The sequence below is a fragment of the Pogona vitticeps genome, chromosome 3 (genome assembly GCF_051106095.1).
Source record: "Pogona vitticeps strain Pit_001003342236 chromosome 3, PviZW2.1, whole genome shotgun sequence".
In the NCBI taxonomy this organism is placed as follows: Eukaryota; Metazoa; Chordata; class Lepidosauria; order Squamata; family Agamidae; genus Pogona; species Pogona vitticeps.
This window is the reverse complement of record NC_135785.1, coordinates 20506598-20524286: the sequence shown is the minus strand read 5'-3', so window position 1 is coordinate 20524286 and position 17689 is coordinate 20506598. Positions and strand designations below refer to the sequence as shown.

The 17689-nt window shown below is 41.2% G+C and overlaps 1 protein-coding gene and 1 long non-coding RNA gene across 7 annotated transcripts in view; one reads left to right on the top strand and one right to left on the bottom strand.

Moving 5' to 3' along the window:
* LOC144587776 (uncharacterized) overlaps nucleotides 1-351 on the top strand; it is a 39249-nt gene extending 38898 nt beyond the window's left edge. Inside the window, exon 3 of the long non-coding RNA XR_013542920.1 lies at nucleotides 1-351. This exon is cut by the window's left edge and continues 10678 nt beyond it. This is a non-coding gene — a long non-coding RNA (uncharacterized LOC144587776).
* Nucleotides 1-17689, bottom strand: part of SLITRK3 (SLIT and NTRK like family member 3) — a 37246-nt gene that overhangs the window by 16963 nt on the left and 2594 nt on the right. For 2 of the 6 annotated variants that reach the window (XM_020815072.3, XM_078389021.1), the window contains exon 2: nucleotides 14906-17689. In XM_020815072.3, the coding sequence (XP_020670731.2) occupies nucleotides 14906-17669 (2764 nt within the window). In that variant the 5' untranslated portion in view covers nucleotides 17670-17689. The other 4 variants (XR_013542919.1, XM_078389023.1, XR_013542918.1 and 1 more) reach the window with 4 other exon arrangements.

Sequence of the window (17689 nt, the reverse complement as noted above, 5' to 3'; positions counted from 1 at the left end):
TGTAAGCACTGGCAACGGTAGTATGCACCCCATCTTTCAGGATATGGCCATGAATACTCCGTCATGATGTTCAATAATTGCAGCACATCCTGGAATATCACAATGCATGGTGATTTTTTTAGAGTTCATACAAATCTGGCCACCCAATCTATATGCAAACTCTCTCTCTCTCTATGTCTGTCTGTCTGCCTCTGGTTCTTGTTCTCTCTCTCTCTCTCTCTCTCTCTCTCTCTCTCTCTCTCTCTCTCTCTCTCTCTCTCTCTCTCACACACACACACACACACACACACACACACACACACACACACACACACACACACACACACACACACACACACACACACACACACAGGAATGTAAATCATGGCCTAGTTCATGATGTACAAAAAAGTGGGAAAATGCCCTTCCAAATCTCTGTGCCAAATCTCCATGCCATGAAACGGCAAGATTTTTTCCCTAGCTTCAGACAGAATACTGTATGTGCATTACACAGATCCTTTTTTTTGCACATTTGCACAATTAAACAACCTTAAAACCACAATTACCACTCTCTTACTGTTGCTACATACACTATTAAAGAGCAGACATATTCAGCATTTTGAGCATTCAGTCTATGCTTCTGTGCTTGCTGTGTGAAGCATGCTTAGCTTCACAAAGGCAAAACATGGTAGACATTTTGTGCAAATTGGTAAATCATAATGGGAAAAAGGATCTTGGTCATATATAAGAGGTTAAGATATTTCACAGAGCTTCAGAATCCTGAGAGCTATCTTGCTATGTCAATACAGCCAGTCTTAGCCATAAAATGCCCCAATATTTGAAGAACAGTCATGCATACCCCAATATTTGAGGAACAGACATGAATTCTTATTTAAGTTCTCACAAGTTACATGAATGTAAATTCCCGGCTCCACATAAAAATAAAGCCTATATTTGCAGCTGTAATTTCATGAGATGGAATTTAGGTCATCACTTCCAAGGTTATAGCTTTGTAGTGAATGCTAGAAAGGTGTTTGTCTTCCAGAGAGTATGGGGTGGTGATGGAAGCAGGGGAATTCAATACTGCTGAGAGAAAAATCAGTACATAGTCTATACCAAAAGTCTGCTCTGCCGCCCAGAGTAGACCTTTGGTCTAGATGGGCAGGGTAGAAATCCAATAAAATAAAAAAATAAATGGTAAAATATATAGTCATCTTGACCTCCAATAAAGAATTCTAAATTGAGACAGTGTCTAAATAGGTTTCTTTTCTCTTTAACATTGAATAGTCCTGGGACTGTATGCCTTAATTCTAAATTCTTTTTCCAAAAGCAAAGACTCACAGACCTTTAAAGCTGTGGTTCCCAACCCTGGGTCCCAACCTTGGACTACAACTCCCAGAAATCCTGGCCAGCACAGCTCATTGTGAAGGCTTCTGGGAGCTGCAGTCCAAGAACATATTGGGACTAGGTTGGGAACTCTTGCCCTGAAGGATCCTACTTATGAAAAAAAGGGAGGAGTTGACTTTGGCCAATTCTCCTTCCTCTGCAGTATCAGTGCATATACCCTCCACTCTTTCTTGCTGTCAGAAGAGAATTTTGATTCCAAGACTTTGTGGCCTACCATTCCATGCTGGGTTTTTTAATTGTCTACAGACATTATAACAAATCCTTGTGTAATCTGTGTCTCCTTTAATAACATATCATGCTCCCAATCATTTGGGAGTTAGTTTTGACAACATTCATACTTTCTTCTCTACACCCTCATGGATTTTTGTCAGAATCTGGCTCAAGGACTTACTAATTTTGTAATGGGAATGCAGACTGACTGTAGTAATTTCTCTGACCATAGAACTGTCCTTCTGAAGTCTACAGACATATACTACATCACAAACAGAAGTTCCACTCCATCCCTGTCTATAATCTGGAAAAATATTGCTTTCCAATACATGCTTAATTAAAAAAAAAAAAAAAAGAAATGCTACTGTGAAAATCTTATTCTTTCCCACTACAAAAGGGCCCCAAAATTGCATATAAACTAAATATCAGCTCACACATGATTACATCCCGCTCCCCATACACACAGGGACATAGCACGTTTAATAACAGGAACACATGTAATTGTGGGGAAGTAACTTTTATGTTCTTCATGCTTTATGAGGTAGGAATATTGAATAATTTCTGTAATGAAGATTGGGGGGGGGGATCCTGAAGCATGTCATAAACCTATTAAGTACAGAGGAAAAACAACAATGGCAAGATGAAGGACGATCAAATTGAAGGACACTGGGGGGGAAAAACTTACATAAATGGAAATTCAGTGCTAATAGGCCCTATGTGCCTGCTCCAAAACATCTCTTTTTGCATACACAGCACTCCAAGCATTTGTACCTTGGAAGTCTCAGAGACCTTTTGATGATGTATGAGGAGCAGAGATTATTGATTAGCTTACTGTGATATATTGCCATCAGCATATATTTGTGATGCACTGATTACAACGCTCACTCAGTTACTGCAAAAGAGCATATTACTGCTGCCTTGCTCTCTTTGGCCCTCCTAACAACCCTAAGAGGTAGGTTAAGCAAAGAAAGCATGCCTTGGGTACATCTCACCCAATGAACTTCATGACTAGATGTTGAATGGCACCCATGCATATTTATTTATTTATTTATTTATTTATTTATTTATTTATTTATTTATTTATTTATTTATTTCCTGCCCATCTGATCAATTGACCACTCTGGGCGGCTAACAACACTTAAAATAAATCAATTTAAATACGACATCAATAATCAATTGTTCAAAATGGAAAGGAAAAAAAACCATTAATCAAATAGTGGCTGGAGGGAAGGCCTGCTTAAACAGCCAGGTTTTCAATTGGCTTTTGAAAATGCCCAGCGAACCACAGTAGGCTGCATTTACCCATGAAGGTACTGTGTGTACTTAAGGTCTGTTTACAAGAACTTCCCTGACTTCCCTTTATGTCTTCAGAGTTAAAAATTGGCCGTGAAGAATGTCTTGCCCTTCACACTGCAGCTCCAATTGCTGTATAATGGTGATCAAATCTCAATAGGCTGGAGCACAGGAAAACAGAAGGGAGTATGTTCATCTGTTACTTATACACTACCTGGAAAAGCGAACAATGCTAGAAAAATATGATGACAGTAGGGAAAGAAGAAAACTGAGATGGATAAACTCCATAAGGAAACCATGCCCTTGAGTTTGCAAGAGTAGGCAAGACTGTTAATGCCACGGCTTTTTTTGAGGCTATTCATTCAGACATTTGGCAGTGACTTGACAGCACACACAATTGTTCCCGTCCTTGGGTCCCCAGATGTTCTTGGAACTACAACTCCCAGAATCCTTCACCACCAGCTGTACTAGCCAGGATTTCTTGGAGTTATAGTCCAAGAACATCTGGGTACCCAAGGTTGGGAACCACTGCACTAGAATAATAACAAGGACCCTCCTGTTAAAATATGAGGTTTTTAAAAATACTTTAAAAATACTTATTTCTGATCCTAGAAGCTTCCAGAAATAGCATAGCTTGTGCTGGAACATTGGAGAATCCCCTGAGACCCTGCCGGAAAATAAAAATAATAATGCAAAAATGAAGATAGTTGGGGGGGGGGAGAGGAAATGAGTGAAAACAGCCATTTCAGACGTGTTTGTCATAAAACAGGGCAGAAGGCAAAAAAAACTTTGCCTACTTCTGCTCTATAAGTTTGTTGGTTGACTAGAATCTAAGTCCCTGAGATTTCAGTCAAAAACCAAGGACAACTGGGCAGCTTTTGTGATACCTGAGAGTGGACCCTTATGGCATCACAGTGGAAGGAAGCCAAAGGTGGGAGCAGTGGAACATTTTCTAGGCCAGCTGACTATAAAAGCAGAAATTGGATATTTTGGCTCAGAATCCACATGGAATCTGGCTATCCAGGAAATGCGGGGCTTGGGGTAGGCTCCCCAAAAGCTCAACGGGATTCCTTCATCTCTTCAGGCCCTGTCCCCAGTCTTCCATGGCTTGTTCCATAAGAAGTGTAGTGACAATGCTTTGCCACTTCCTGCCTTGATGCAAATGGCGTCATGGACCTAACTGCATGGACCCAAGTCCTCTTCCCTTTCGCCTGCCCTACTGTGGCACCAACGTTGTCTAAGCACAAGACATGACCCAGTAGCTATGTTTGAATCACTGATAAGAGCTGGGAATAGTTGAAGATGAACATCCGTGGCTTCAAAGCCATCTCTCACATAAAAATCAACATGTCTCTGTCTCTCCAGTATCACTTGCCTTGGAATTTGTCTCCCTGACTACACACCCGAGAAAGCACAATGATCTCCTGAGACTTAAACCAACAGCCTGAGATGTGGGAATCCTACAGCCATATGTTGGTGATGCAGTATATGTGTGTGTGTGTGTGTGTGTGTGTGTGTGTGTGTGTGTGTGTGTGTGTGTGTGTGTGTGTGTGTGTGTGTGTGTGTGTGTGTGTGTGTGAGAGAGAGAGAGAGAGAGAGAGAGAGAGAGAGAGAGAGAGAGAGAGAGAGAGAGAGAGAGAGAGACCTTCCAGTTATACACAACCACCACTGTTGTCATTAGTAACCCAACATTTCTACAGTCAGTTTTCTCAGGATCAGTCGTGATTGGCACAAACTGGGAAGTAGTGTGCTATTTACATATTGACTGCTGTCTAGGCTTAATGGCCAGAATCCTATTGGATATTTAAGCAGAAGGAACAGTGGAAGCTGACACAACTAACTAATGAAGTATCATAGACCTAAAATACACATCACGGCAACTTCTGCCATTCCTCTCACATGAATGTCGGTATCTAGTAGGACTTGGCCCAATACATGTAAACCTATCCAAGGAAAAAGAGATCATATCCCAACTAGGTCAGTGTTTCAGATAAACATGTCACATAAAGGCAATTAAAAACAAACCATATTTAAAATACCGTGCACATTCAGAACATATAATGCCATTAATAGTTTGCATCAGTCTAGAAAACATTTCAAAATGAATGACAGCGACTCTGTAAAACATCACAGCATTTGAATGCAGCTTCCATTAACTGGCATTAGTTTCTAGGCAGCTACCTGATTAGAAAATTGGTCTCATTCAGGCTCACTCGAACATTTTGTCCATATGTCACAGTGGTAAATTGCTGCCAGCCTAAATGCACCTTTATAAATATTTCACATTACTATGTTTTTAATACAGTAGCATATCAGACTGCAGGTAGAAGAATTTATACTTGAAGACCACAAGACCACGTCACACTTAAAAAAGAAAACATCCACCCAAAATGTCAATGTGACCCAAGAAGAAAAGTGGATAGTACCTGTCCAACAACAGGGCAGGTTTCATGTTAACCATACAAATTAACTTAACACCTGCATTTTATGTGGTGAATTCTGTGGATGGCTGTACCACATAACTTTGATTAAAGTAAACATATCTAACTCCATAACAGACCTAGTTTGAAAAAAAGTAACTCTTGGGATTATAGGCCCAGAAAAGCAACTTTTCTAACTCCAGCCAGGCTATTAGTCCATCTTATCCTATTTTTCATATTTTAACTGTTATGGTTCTCAAAGGACGTACAGGCATATCTTTCCCAGTGCAACAGTCTTGGGCTGGTACTGAAAATACAAACCGATGCATATAAACTATGCATTCTGCTGCACCCAGCTATTAATTTGTTTAAATGACTAAAACAGGATGGACATATTTGTTTGTTTCTTCCTGGAAAACAGATTTTCCTTTCATCTTCACATTCTACTAATGAAGGTTTGGCTGACCTAGTGTTGCTTCAATTATATTTCTTACTAAGACATTGCTTGTCACTGTATTTATTTATTTATTTATTTATTTATTTATTTATTTATTTATTTATTTATTTATACCACACTTATTGGGTCATTGCGACCACTGTACAACTTTTAAAAAATGAATTAAAAGTTGATCAATTCATGAAAGTAAATGTTTAAATCAATCTTATATCTATACAAATATGAAATATAATTTTCCTCTTTGGAAATGCATAACACAGTGGATGTAAGATGGTAAAATCAATATTTTGCTACAGTTAGTGTTGGAATTATAGCAACCTACATATTATGCTGGAGGAGACACTTGAGAGTCCCCTGGACTGCAAAAAGAACAAACCTATCCATTCTGAAGGAAATCAAGCCTGAGTGCTCACTCGAAGGACAGATCCTGAAGCTGAGGCTCCAATACTTTGGCCATCTCATGAGAAGACTCCCTGGAAAAGAACATGATGTTGGGAGAGAGTGAAGGCAAGAGGAGAAGGGGACGACAGACGAGATGGTTGGACTGTATCATCGAAGCTACCAACATGAATTTGACCAAACTCCGGGAGCCAGTGGAAGACAGGACGGCCTGGCATGCTCTGGTCCATGGGGTCATGAAGTCAGACAGGACTTAATGACTAAACAACAACAACATATTATGCCTTCAAGAGGTTTGAATGGGAGGTAGTTTGGATTGAATGTCAATCAATTAATGCCAATTGTTCCCTACCTCAGATTCCTTTCCACAACTTTGTAAACTAAGGCAGAATTCTGTGTCAATTAGAGTCAATCAGCAATGTCAGTATTATTTGAGTGTTAACAGTCTGACAGTTACTGAGTTAGCAGTTAAGAGTCTGAGTGAAATGTTTACATAACGAGCCAGTTAGTCAAAAAATGAAGTTAACCCATGAAGATCTCAAACTATGTAACAAGTACACTTTTAAAAATTCTGATATATATGATTTGCGAGTTAAAAAGAGTTTTTTTAAATCCTTTCTCAGCAGCAGAATCTCTGACTGAATTGATTGAGACTAAATTGCCAGTTGAGGTAAAACTAACTAAATAAGGGGTGGTACATTTGATGGAGATTTGTAATTATTATAATCTGCTCTGCAGGTCCCTGACTGTTTTTTTTCCTCTGCTGTGCAGGTAGTGGTTTTAAGTCAACAATTTTCACACTCCAGCAATAGTTAATAAAAACAAAATTCATGCTTTGCAGTGCAACCGAACCTTGGTTGAACAATTATTAATAAAAGTCACCCTAAGTCATACACTTTGTCAAGTAGTTAACTCTTGACCACAAATTCATCACTGCAGTCGTCAATGATATTTTCTACACTTGAGGATCCCCTCCTTCCATCTACCTGTAATGGGGAACAGCTGTTTTGCCATGAATTTTATGCATTTTGTAAAATCCAGGAGTCACATATTAAGACTAAAAATCACCAACGTAGCAAAAAAGAGTTTGAACTTAGAAAGTGTATAGCTGTTGCCCAAAACAATTCTGCAGATTTTCTTTAAGAATAAGGAGAAGAGATTAACCATCTTTTGGTAAATGGTGATAATCCTTATGGAGCTCAAAATAAAGTCCATTACAGTCATGATTTTTAGCATTCACTTTAGAAAAATCTGAGAAATAGTTGGTTTATTTTAATTGACTGCCATTAATACCAAACAAAATAAGGAAAAGTCAGATTTCATTTATTATATTCTTCATATGAAACACAACTAATTTGACTAAGAGTGGGTGAAAGCCATTCATTGGTCAAACTGGAGGACCATTTGACAACTTTCATGGCACCTGCATTTTCTTTTCTCTTTCCTACCTTTCCTGTCTCTTTTGCATTGTGTGTATTACACAGTAAAACTGGAGTAGACTCCTTGTGATCTTCCCAGTGTTGCATGGCAATTTTCATCACATCTCAACATTGGTTGAGATGTGATGAAAGCTAGCTAGGACACTCGGGAGTTCTTCAACAGCTATGTGAAGGGTCACAATTTACTTGCCTCCACTGAAGACCTTTCAGAAATGCCTCAAATGAAGAATAGTGTATAACAGTGGTCCTCAACCTTGGGCCTCCAGATGTTTTTGGACTTCAACTCCCAGAAATCCTGGCCAGCAGAGGTGGTGGTGAAGGCTTCTGGGAGTTGTAGTCCAAGAACATCTGGAGGCCCAACGTTGGGGACCACTGGTGTATAATATATAAATGCATAATATGCAAATGATGTAATAAATAGGTAAGCAAATTAAATTCAGAAGAATCTTTCATCCACCCCAGTGGTTCCCAACCTTGTCTTCCCAGATGTTCTTGGACTACAATTCCCAGAAGCCTTCACCAGGAGCTGTGCTAGCAAGGGCTTCTGAGAGTTCCAGACCAAGAACATCTGGGGTCCCAGGGGTTGGGAACCACTGATCTATACTATAGAAATCTTAAATTTGGTAGACCCTTGTCAGTTCATCCTCAGTTCTTCTACACTGCCCTCAGAATGATCTCCAAACACTAGTATACTCTCCATATTCCATCTCAAAAGCAACCCTTTCCTAGCTAAACCAAAAGGTTGCGATCAACATTCAAATAGGTTATATATAAGCAATGACATGAATGAATTTACAGTACTTCAAACAAGAACTGATGGCAATCAAAGCATGCATCTGATTGAAAAGATTGAAACATAATATTAAATATGACATTTGTGACGGAAACTGTTGTTTTAGATCAGGATGCCCCATAATTCATATATTTAATCTTCTATTTTTAAAATTCAGAAAATATTTTATAGGAAATATTTTAAATTTTCTGTGTTACTTGATGACCGTCATTTCTTACTATCATTCAGCCTGACTTAACCCTGTTACCACTCAGCATTTCTATTTCTGGGTTAAAGCAACATTCTCTGCCCTTTCTAAATGCAGAATTCTACCACAGAAAATATCTTAATCCTACTAATACCCCTGCAATCTTCATTTACAATACTTTTATAATACATACATTGGAACAATGCTAAACCAGTCTCTCCCAGAAAAAGAATTAGATGCACACACCACTAAAATGTATACCCTTCTTATTTTATTCATTCAGTGAGAGGTTAATTAACAATTATTAAACCTCTTACTTTGACTTTTGGAGACTGGCCTCATTTCCAATTAAGCTCTATTCAGATACAGAAAATTCGGATTACTGCACCATACGTTTCTGCCACAAAGTCATCAAAAACCTTGGGACATAAATAATTACCGTAGTTTTTTCCCCCCACATGTGAAAGGAGTTTTACTGTGCACACAGTACATGAATAGTAAACAAAAATATTCGTTTATCATTCCTTTTTCTTCCAAAATTAAATCTGTTCAGGATCCTACTTTCCAGTATACAAAAATTATGTACCATCAGGTTTATTCCAGCATAGAGTGACCCTCCTAGGGTTTTCTAGGTATAAAATACTTAGAAGTAGTTTACCAATCTCTCATTCTGGTGGTACTCTAGGGCCCTAATGCCCCTTGGGTCAAGCCACAGAGGAAGCAGATCATAGCTCTGCATTAGCCACACACACAACATGGGGTTTTGGCCGGCCTGTCCTAACACAGTGGGAGTTCAAATTCCCATTTTGCTTCCAAGTGCTCTAGTCCATTGGGCTAAGCCAGCTCCTACCATAGGTAGCATATGGAATATAATAGATGGCAGGTCAGGTGGGCTATATATGACCCAAGCACCAGCTGCTAATTGCAAAGGTGTGCCATTTGTGTATCAAGCATGTATGCACACCTATTCGTGAACTCTCTCACACACAAAAGGGTCTGTTTCACTTAAATCATTTCCTCACAAAAATATATGTCCTGTGAATAGACAATCTCATTGTCCCCTGTCCTTCCACCCAATATTATTACAGCTTCTAACAATACTGCTAATAGTGATAAATCATGCCCCTAATTGCCAGTCGCTCAGATTAATGAATGAAAATCAGCACTGATACCATGACCCATTTTTGAGAAATGAGCAACACCAGTTCTGTCCATCAGCAATTCAGGCCAACAGTATTATCAACCAATAAAATCGTATTATATAGAGAAATACTGGAGTTAGATATTCATATACCTCTCACACACCAGATTTTAGTGGATTTTTAACACAAAACAAAATACATTGCCTATGCAAGGGAACAAAAAAAACCCAACAAAGCAAAAACCTGTAACCCAATTTTAGCTTAAAAGTGTGACTTTTAATATAAAAGTCCAGTCTCATGAACCTATTTGCACAAAATAAATAAGATTTGCTCCCTATATTTATGGTAAGATGTTCTTCCCTTTGACGGTAATAAAATGAAATCATTATTTATGACCGTTTATTCCCAACTATGCTTTGATGTGTGCAATACTGTTTTTGGAATGTGTTCAATTTTTGTCACAGCAAGATCCAGTTTAACCCACTCTGGATAATACTGGGCAATGCATACACACACATCTGCAATGTGATCAAATCCATGGAGCCTGACTGTCCGTTAGTCTATCTTGTTTTACACTACATACTAGGTATTAAAGTTTCTTTGTATTGTTCACACATACATGCTCCTCTAGCAATCCTTTGGGGATAAAAAAAACAGTGCTTAATGAAATATTGAAAACACAGTGAATCCATACAGGATTGATACTTGTTATTAAGGAAAGTGATTCAGCTATTTATCTCTTTGAAGGGTTTCCAAGATCAGCAAATTCAGATTCATTAATATTTTGCAGAAGGTGGTTTGGACACTCTGGTGTTCTGGTAAAGCTTAGGAAAGTGCCTCTCTTTTTTCTGTTAATTATCAGACCTTTTAAAGGTGTTGATTCCCCAGTCTCTATTGGACATGGGCATGAACTGCCATTTTGTTGGTTTGGCCCAGTTCATTTACTGCTGCAACAAATGTTCAGTGTCCCACCCTCTCCGGTGGGCGCCCACTCAAAGAGAGCACCCAGCTACATCTGAGTGGGTGCCCATCGGCACCAAACCACCAAACATCTGTTGCAGGGGTAAACAAACTGGGACAAACTGTCAAATAGCCGGCATGTGCCCATCTTTATTCTCTGGGACTCGACAGCAGAGAACAGCAACATGGTAATTTTAGCTGCATGGGATTTTAATGGAATCCAACATAGCGGCATGGTAGATATACAGCAAATGATATTTCCCTTCCATAAGAAAGGTCCTTGGATGCAAAACAGATTTTAGAAAAACAAACTTTTTGTGAAGGGGCCAGAAGTCATCAATAGAATACAGAATTCCTGGGTTTGAACCCTAGTATCTCCTAAGAAACCTCTCATTTCTCAGGGAACCTGAGATTGGATAGGGGCAAAGTCTTAGAAGAAGAAAATGCTGGCTTAAATTTACCAATGGTCTGAACCTGTATTCAAATATAGGTCCATTTACTACATGTTGAGTTTTTAGATGCAAGGCACCCAGTCTGGCTAGATCTCTACGTTACGGGGTACATTGCATAATGGATAATCCAGCCCTTATCATAACTACATCATAGTAAACAGAAAGCTAGAGAATCTAAACTGTCTTCTCGCAGCGTGCCATACAGAACAAGAACATGGTATGAAGCAGGCCACAGGGTGTTCGCTGCCTAGGGACCACTTAATTCTTTTTGGAAAGAAGGCCAAGCAAAAGCAAAGTAGCATTAAACAAAAATATGCCCTTTTTGTATTTATGGTCTGTTGTCTGTGCAGCTGAAACATTTCATGCCACAGCAGGAAAACGTTTGCCCCGAATCAGAAACCATGAAGTTGGAATAACAATATACAGGCTGAATTAAGGTCAGTAATTTCAGTGGGGAGTAAATGGCCTTAAATGAAATTTTCAGTGATTCTGGTTCATGCATCATGTTTGCATGAATGTCCTGATATACTCTTTTTCAATTTCTTTTGAAAACAATTGTCATCAATCATCACCATCCTCTTTTTTACTACCACTGTAGATGACCTTATGGCATGGATAGTACTTGCAGTTTAAGTATTGACTCGTTAGCAAAATTAGAACAAGCATAACATGGGAGAAAAAAACACTGGAGGCAGCTGGAATTTTTCATTTCTTTGCAGTAAAAACATAATTCTCCCTGGATAACATTTCTTTTTTTTTTTTAGTAAGACAATAAATAGATTTTGCGATTTAGTTTATTTTTAAATACATTTCCCTCTCTTTCTGCATTTCTGACTCTCTATATATTGACCGATAGATGTATGTATATATAAATATAAAAATCATTGCTTGAAATCTTAAGAACAAGGAGTCCCCCCCCCCCCATCGTAACTGTACACATCAAAGGAGCTAATGTCCACATTTCCCCTTAAATTTGACCTCTGTCTCGATGTAAGGCATTAGTGACGTCTGGTGAATTACATTCAACGTGATGATTTTCTATTAAGGGCAGATTCGGGAGTCCAAGCGGAAAACACCGGATGGGCCGTGCACAATTCAGAAAGGAACCTCTGCTCTGGTCTCTGTGTGCGGCATTTGCTGGAGCTCGGGTGCCACCTACTGGCCAGACCGGACGTGTGTATTTTTTTTTCCTCCAGAAAACATAGCTTTTCCTTCAGCATTATTCATGTGTCAACCCAGTTCTACAAGAAACAAGACACCAGCTAGATACCTCGGAAAGAAGCAAAATAAACAAGCAACCCACACATTTCTCTTTGGTTTTTCTCCAACCGAAAATCGCTTAAGAACGATACACTCTAACCAGGCTCCCTTGAAAGCCCTGATAAGGGCCACCATTAAGTTAGAACTGACTTGACAACACATTTTATTATTATTATTATTATTATTATTATTATTATTATTATTATTATTATTATTATTATTATTATTATTATTATTATTATTATTATTATTATTATTATTATTATTATTAACCAAACATATCCAGTGTAAAGTTAAAAAAGGAATGGAGGGTAAAGGGAGAAAACAGAAATACTTTCCATTAAGAATTAAAACTGTACACAAGAAAATTGCTTCATCATCTCATTCCAAGCTACGGTTTCAGAAAAAACAGGTGGGAGATTTGTTGCCAAGACAGGCAGAAGGCTGAATTGATGCTACTAGACCCAATGCTCCCAATTGTGTTAGCTGTCAAGAAAAGGTGAACTTGGTAAACAGCTGCTTAAAAAAAAAAACAACTCGGAATATATGTCTGCCATCATGCACTCTTCTATCTAGCACCTTTTGAAATATTATGGAATGCAACCTCCAGAAAGAAAATTCTAACCATTTTGTTTTGTTTCCCCCCCCCCTCCCCAACATCCTTGCACTGGATCATAACCCTAGCAATAAAAACAATTTAAAGAACTCTATTGCATATTTTCGTCTGAAAAGGGAACCTTACTCAGAGATCTACAAAAATCTGAAATGGAGGAAGAAAAGGAGAAAGATGAGGGGAAAAAGAGAGAAATGAGGCTGGAAATCTGATTTCAGGGCCCAGAATAGTATTTTGACAGGGAAAATGCGCAAATTATTATTTGTTTTATATTTTCCATGAACATCATAGTGGGTTGTACTACTGTCAGTAAGATAACATGGGTTGTAAAGGGAAGAAAGGAAGCATCGGTATGAAAAAGGTATAGCTGAAATTTTAGGATTCAAGCTTTGTATCTTCTAGTGTATATCTATTTTTTTCCAAAAAATGTTTTATTAGGAAAGCTATACCAGACGCATCACTGTACAATGATTAAACATTATCTTTACAATTTATATTCACTTGAAAGTACAGAATAAATATATGCACATTTGTATTTGTGTGTGTGTCTGCGTGTGTGAGCGAGGAAGAGAGAGAGAAAGAGAGAGAGAAAGAAAGAGGGAGAGACGTTAAAAGTGCTTCTTCTATAGAAATGCCTGCTGTAGGGACCTAGTGGGTTTTTCTTTTCCTTCCCCCACCTGTACATTTATTATCCTGGAGTCACTTGAACCAGAAGCGTAGCTGTCCTCCAGAAAGCAAACTTAATAAAATGGTAATGACCTTTCATGTAAGCGAGCCACAGGAGGGAACAAATATAAACCTTCTTTATATTTGGCATTTGGCTAGTATTAAGTCTGCCATCTCCCTTCCACAAAGAGAGGGGGGATTTACTTGAGTACCCCTTTAAGGGGGGGGAGAACCAAAGGAGGGCTGGCAACCAGGGGAGGACAGAGATGCTGACTGGGGAGGGCGGGGAAATGTCTTTGTTTTGATAAGGGTGCATGGAGGTGAGAGAAAGAGAGAGGAAAAAGACTAGATGGTGAGAACATTCAAAAAAGACCCACCCCTCCCATCCTGCAGTTTCCGGACATGCAGCAAACTGCACTGTTGTTGTTGTTCTTTTTTAACCCACCCACCCCCCTTTTTTAGTTTGCTTTGAAATAAATGTACAGATTCTGTGCCATGATGAGGAAAAAAAGAAGAAACCGAGCCACAAAAAAATGCTGTTTGGAAGGATGCCTCCCTCCCCTCAACAGGAAGGGGGGGAAAATAGATGAATGGAAGGGTTTGTGTTTTCATTTTGCTTTTTTGTTGTTAAAAAGAAATCTACAGCAGAAAAAAAGAGAGTGCGCGCACGCAAGAGAGAAAGAGAGAGAGCGCCATACACATAGAACTTACTTTGTCAGGGTCGAGACAAAGATTTCCCATGATGCTAATGATAATAATATTCTTATACCTTAGACAACATGGCACAGTCAAAGTCCCAGTGTTTCTGTTTTGCTTTTTTTGTTTTTCAGTATAAAAAAATAATGATTGATTAACATCTGCTGGCAAAAGTCTGCAAAAGGCACTTTATCGATTAATGATCATCTGAGTTGGGCCTTTCCTCCAAACCAACATCTGGCAGGGGGAAAGCACAGAGCTGTATCCTCTAGTATCAGCATGCGGTGGTTGGCGGGGATGTGGGGGGGGGGATCAGAAGGGAAAGAAAAGGATGTGGATCAAGGTGGTGAGGGAAGGGAAGGGGCTGCAGGGTACCAGGGGCTAGGAATTGGCTGTAAAAACCTAGACATTTTTCAAAACCTATAAGTGGTCTTCTCCAGGACTTCGAGGTAATCCGGCTTGGTTTGGAGTTTGGCCCTTAACTCGAGGTATTCACTTTGGGGGGTTTGGTGGTGTTCTGGGAAGCCCTTACCAGCTGAGAAGAGAAGGGTTTCTTTCAGCCTGGCGTCCTGCTGCAGGTCTGGATATTGCATGCCAGGGGGGTGCACGTGCAGTTCCTTTAATTTGGGCACCGTGCCGTAGAGGCAGTCCACAAAGCCCACTGTGCACGGAGGGGCTAAGGGTGGCCTCTCCCTGCTGTCTAAAATGGCACCACTAGGGGGGAATAAAACCACCCCACCGTTCTTCTCGTGATGGAAGACAGGTGGCACCAGCGCTAGTTCCCCCATGAGAGGCAACCCCCCACCAATACCCCCTCCAGGTGGGTGTGGGTGATGGTTGGTGGTCACTATGGTGTTGAGCTGTGAACTGGATACAGCCAAGCTCCACTCTTTCTCCTTCTCCAGCAAGGTCCTGTAGCAGCTACTGCTCCCACTGTCCTTTGTGGGATCAACAAACTGTTCCCCGGCACAGCCACCACCTCCACTGCCTCCTAGAAGGATGTCCCCAGGTGGCCCAGGTTCCCCTGCTACGGCATCATCCTCCTCCCGCGGTTTGTAGATGGGGTTGTTGCACATCTGGGTTACTGGATGTGGGATGTAATCATAGACATGGCCCACCGGGGGTGCCTTCTCCGGGGAGGCACTAATTCCCCCGCCTCCGCCGCTGCCACCTTCTTCAAAAAGATGGTGGCACTGCATTTGGATGCCGGTTAAGTCAAGGGCCTCCTGCCGCTGCTTGTTCCGGAAGGGAAGATTCTTTCGGCGTCGGCGCAGGACGAAGGCAAAAAGGCCCGCAGCAATGAAGACCGCAGAGAAGAACAGTACCAGTAGGCTGAGAATGAGCACAGAAAGAGGAACAGGACCTCCTGCAGCTGGGGGGAGCTCGTAGGGCGAGGGGCTGGTGGGGCTAGGATGGCCTGACGCTGGTGGGACTGGCGAGGCAACGGCAGCGTGCAACATCTCTGGGCACAGCACCTCCAGCTCCACAGAGCGGATGTCTCGGTTGGTGAGGTTTTCGGGGCTAGCACAAAGGACGTCCCCCACCACGATGACTGAGCTGATGGTCTCAATCCACTGCTTGAGAGGCACCAGGTTACATGTGCAGTCCCAAGGGTTGAGCTTCAGGTCAATCTGGACGATGGCATTGAGGTGCTCCAGTACGCCAGCCACAGGCAGGTACAGGAATTTGTTGTTCCTCAGGTTGAGCCTGGCCAGGGAGGTGCCGGCAAAGGCATCGGTTGGAAGGGTCCTCAGGAGATTGTCGTTGAGGAAAAGCAGCTTCAGGTTGGGCATGAGACTGAAGGCAGCAGGCTGGATCTCCCTGATCTGGTTGTACTCGAAGTACAGATAATGCAGACTCTGTAGGCCTCGGAACATGCCCGGTGTCAGCCTCTCAATGTCGTTGCCGTTCAGGTACAGACTCTTCAGATTCGGCAGATTGATAAACGCCCCATCCTGCACGTAGGAGATCCGGTTGTTCCCAAGATGCAGGAGATCCAAAGAAGAAAAATTCCAGAAATCTGAACGGTAAATTTTCTGTATCAAATTCCCACTCAGGTACAGTTTCTTTGCATTCACCGGCCTGGGCAGGAGCTCAGAAATGTTGTGGAACCCCCTCTCCTTGCAATTGACCGTCAGGCCCAAATCGTTTATGTGCAAACTGCAGGAGCAACCACTAGGGCATATGATCGGAATGGGAGGCCTTGTCTGGTACGCAGCAACGGGAGCCTGGTTGGGGCCAGGATAGAGGCCTCGAGGTGTCGGGGGCGGTTTATGCGTCCTGGGATGTTTTGTGGGTTTGGGCGGCTTCAGGGACGTTTTATATTCAACAGAAGAAGCAGTGAAATGGAAGGAGGACAACATGGAAGAAGGTTTAGTAGGCCAGGCATTCTCTTTGCTCGAGGGCAACTGAGGGACTCCAATGTTGACTAGGTCGGAGTCAGACAACATAGGGCAGAGCTTGTTTCTTTTAATTTCCCTCAGGTCCTTACCGTGAAAATGGAAAGGTGTCTCACAGGTTATGTCTCCCACAAGGGCAGTGTAAGGGATGCGCTCCAGCCAGTTCTTTAGCTGAACGATTTCACAAGTACAGTTCCAGGGATTCTCTTCCAACTGGATTTCCATCAAGCTGCGGCCGATATGGTCCAGCATTCCCCGGTAAGAGAGCACTTTCAACCTGTTCCCACGCAAGTCCAAGTGAGTTAAAGACACAGACTTGAATAAATTGGTGGGGAGCATGGGAATAAGGTTGTCGTTCAGGATGAGGACCCGGAGTTTGCTCAGATTCCGGAACGCCCCGCTTTCAATCCGCTTAATGACATTGTAATCTGCCTGCAGATACTCCAGACTTTCCAACCCAAGGAAAGTATCGTTTCTGAAAATGTCTAGTTTATTCTCATGCAGGTACAACCTCTTCAGAATTTTGAGCCCGTTAAAGGCTCCGATCTGAATGTCTTGTAGCGCATTGTTCCCAAGGTTAATAGAAACAGCGTTGTTCAAGTGAAGGAAACTGTTGGTGTACAATCTCCGCATGGAATTCCTCTGCAGGTAAAGTTTGAAAGGTCTCGACCACGACTCCGTTATCTGGCTAATATTTATAAATCCCTTGTTGTCGCAGTGTATATGGAAAAGGCTTTCTTTGACTTCACAGTAACAAGGGTCAAAGCAAGGTTCCTCAATTTCCTCCGAGTCCTCTATCAAAGGAATAGGGGTAGTCCAGGCTACAGCAGTTGTGCTTAAAAGAATAATCCACAGCATCTTCCTTTTACGGGGAGGATCTGCCGTTGGAGACTTCATGGTCACGATGGATTACAAAA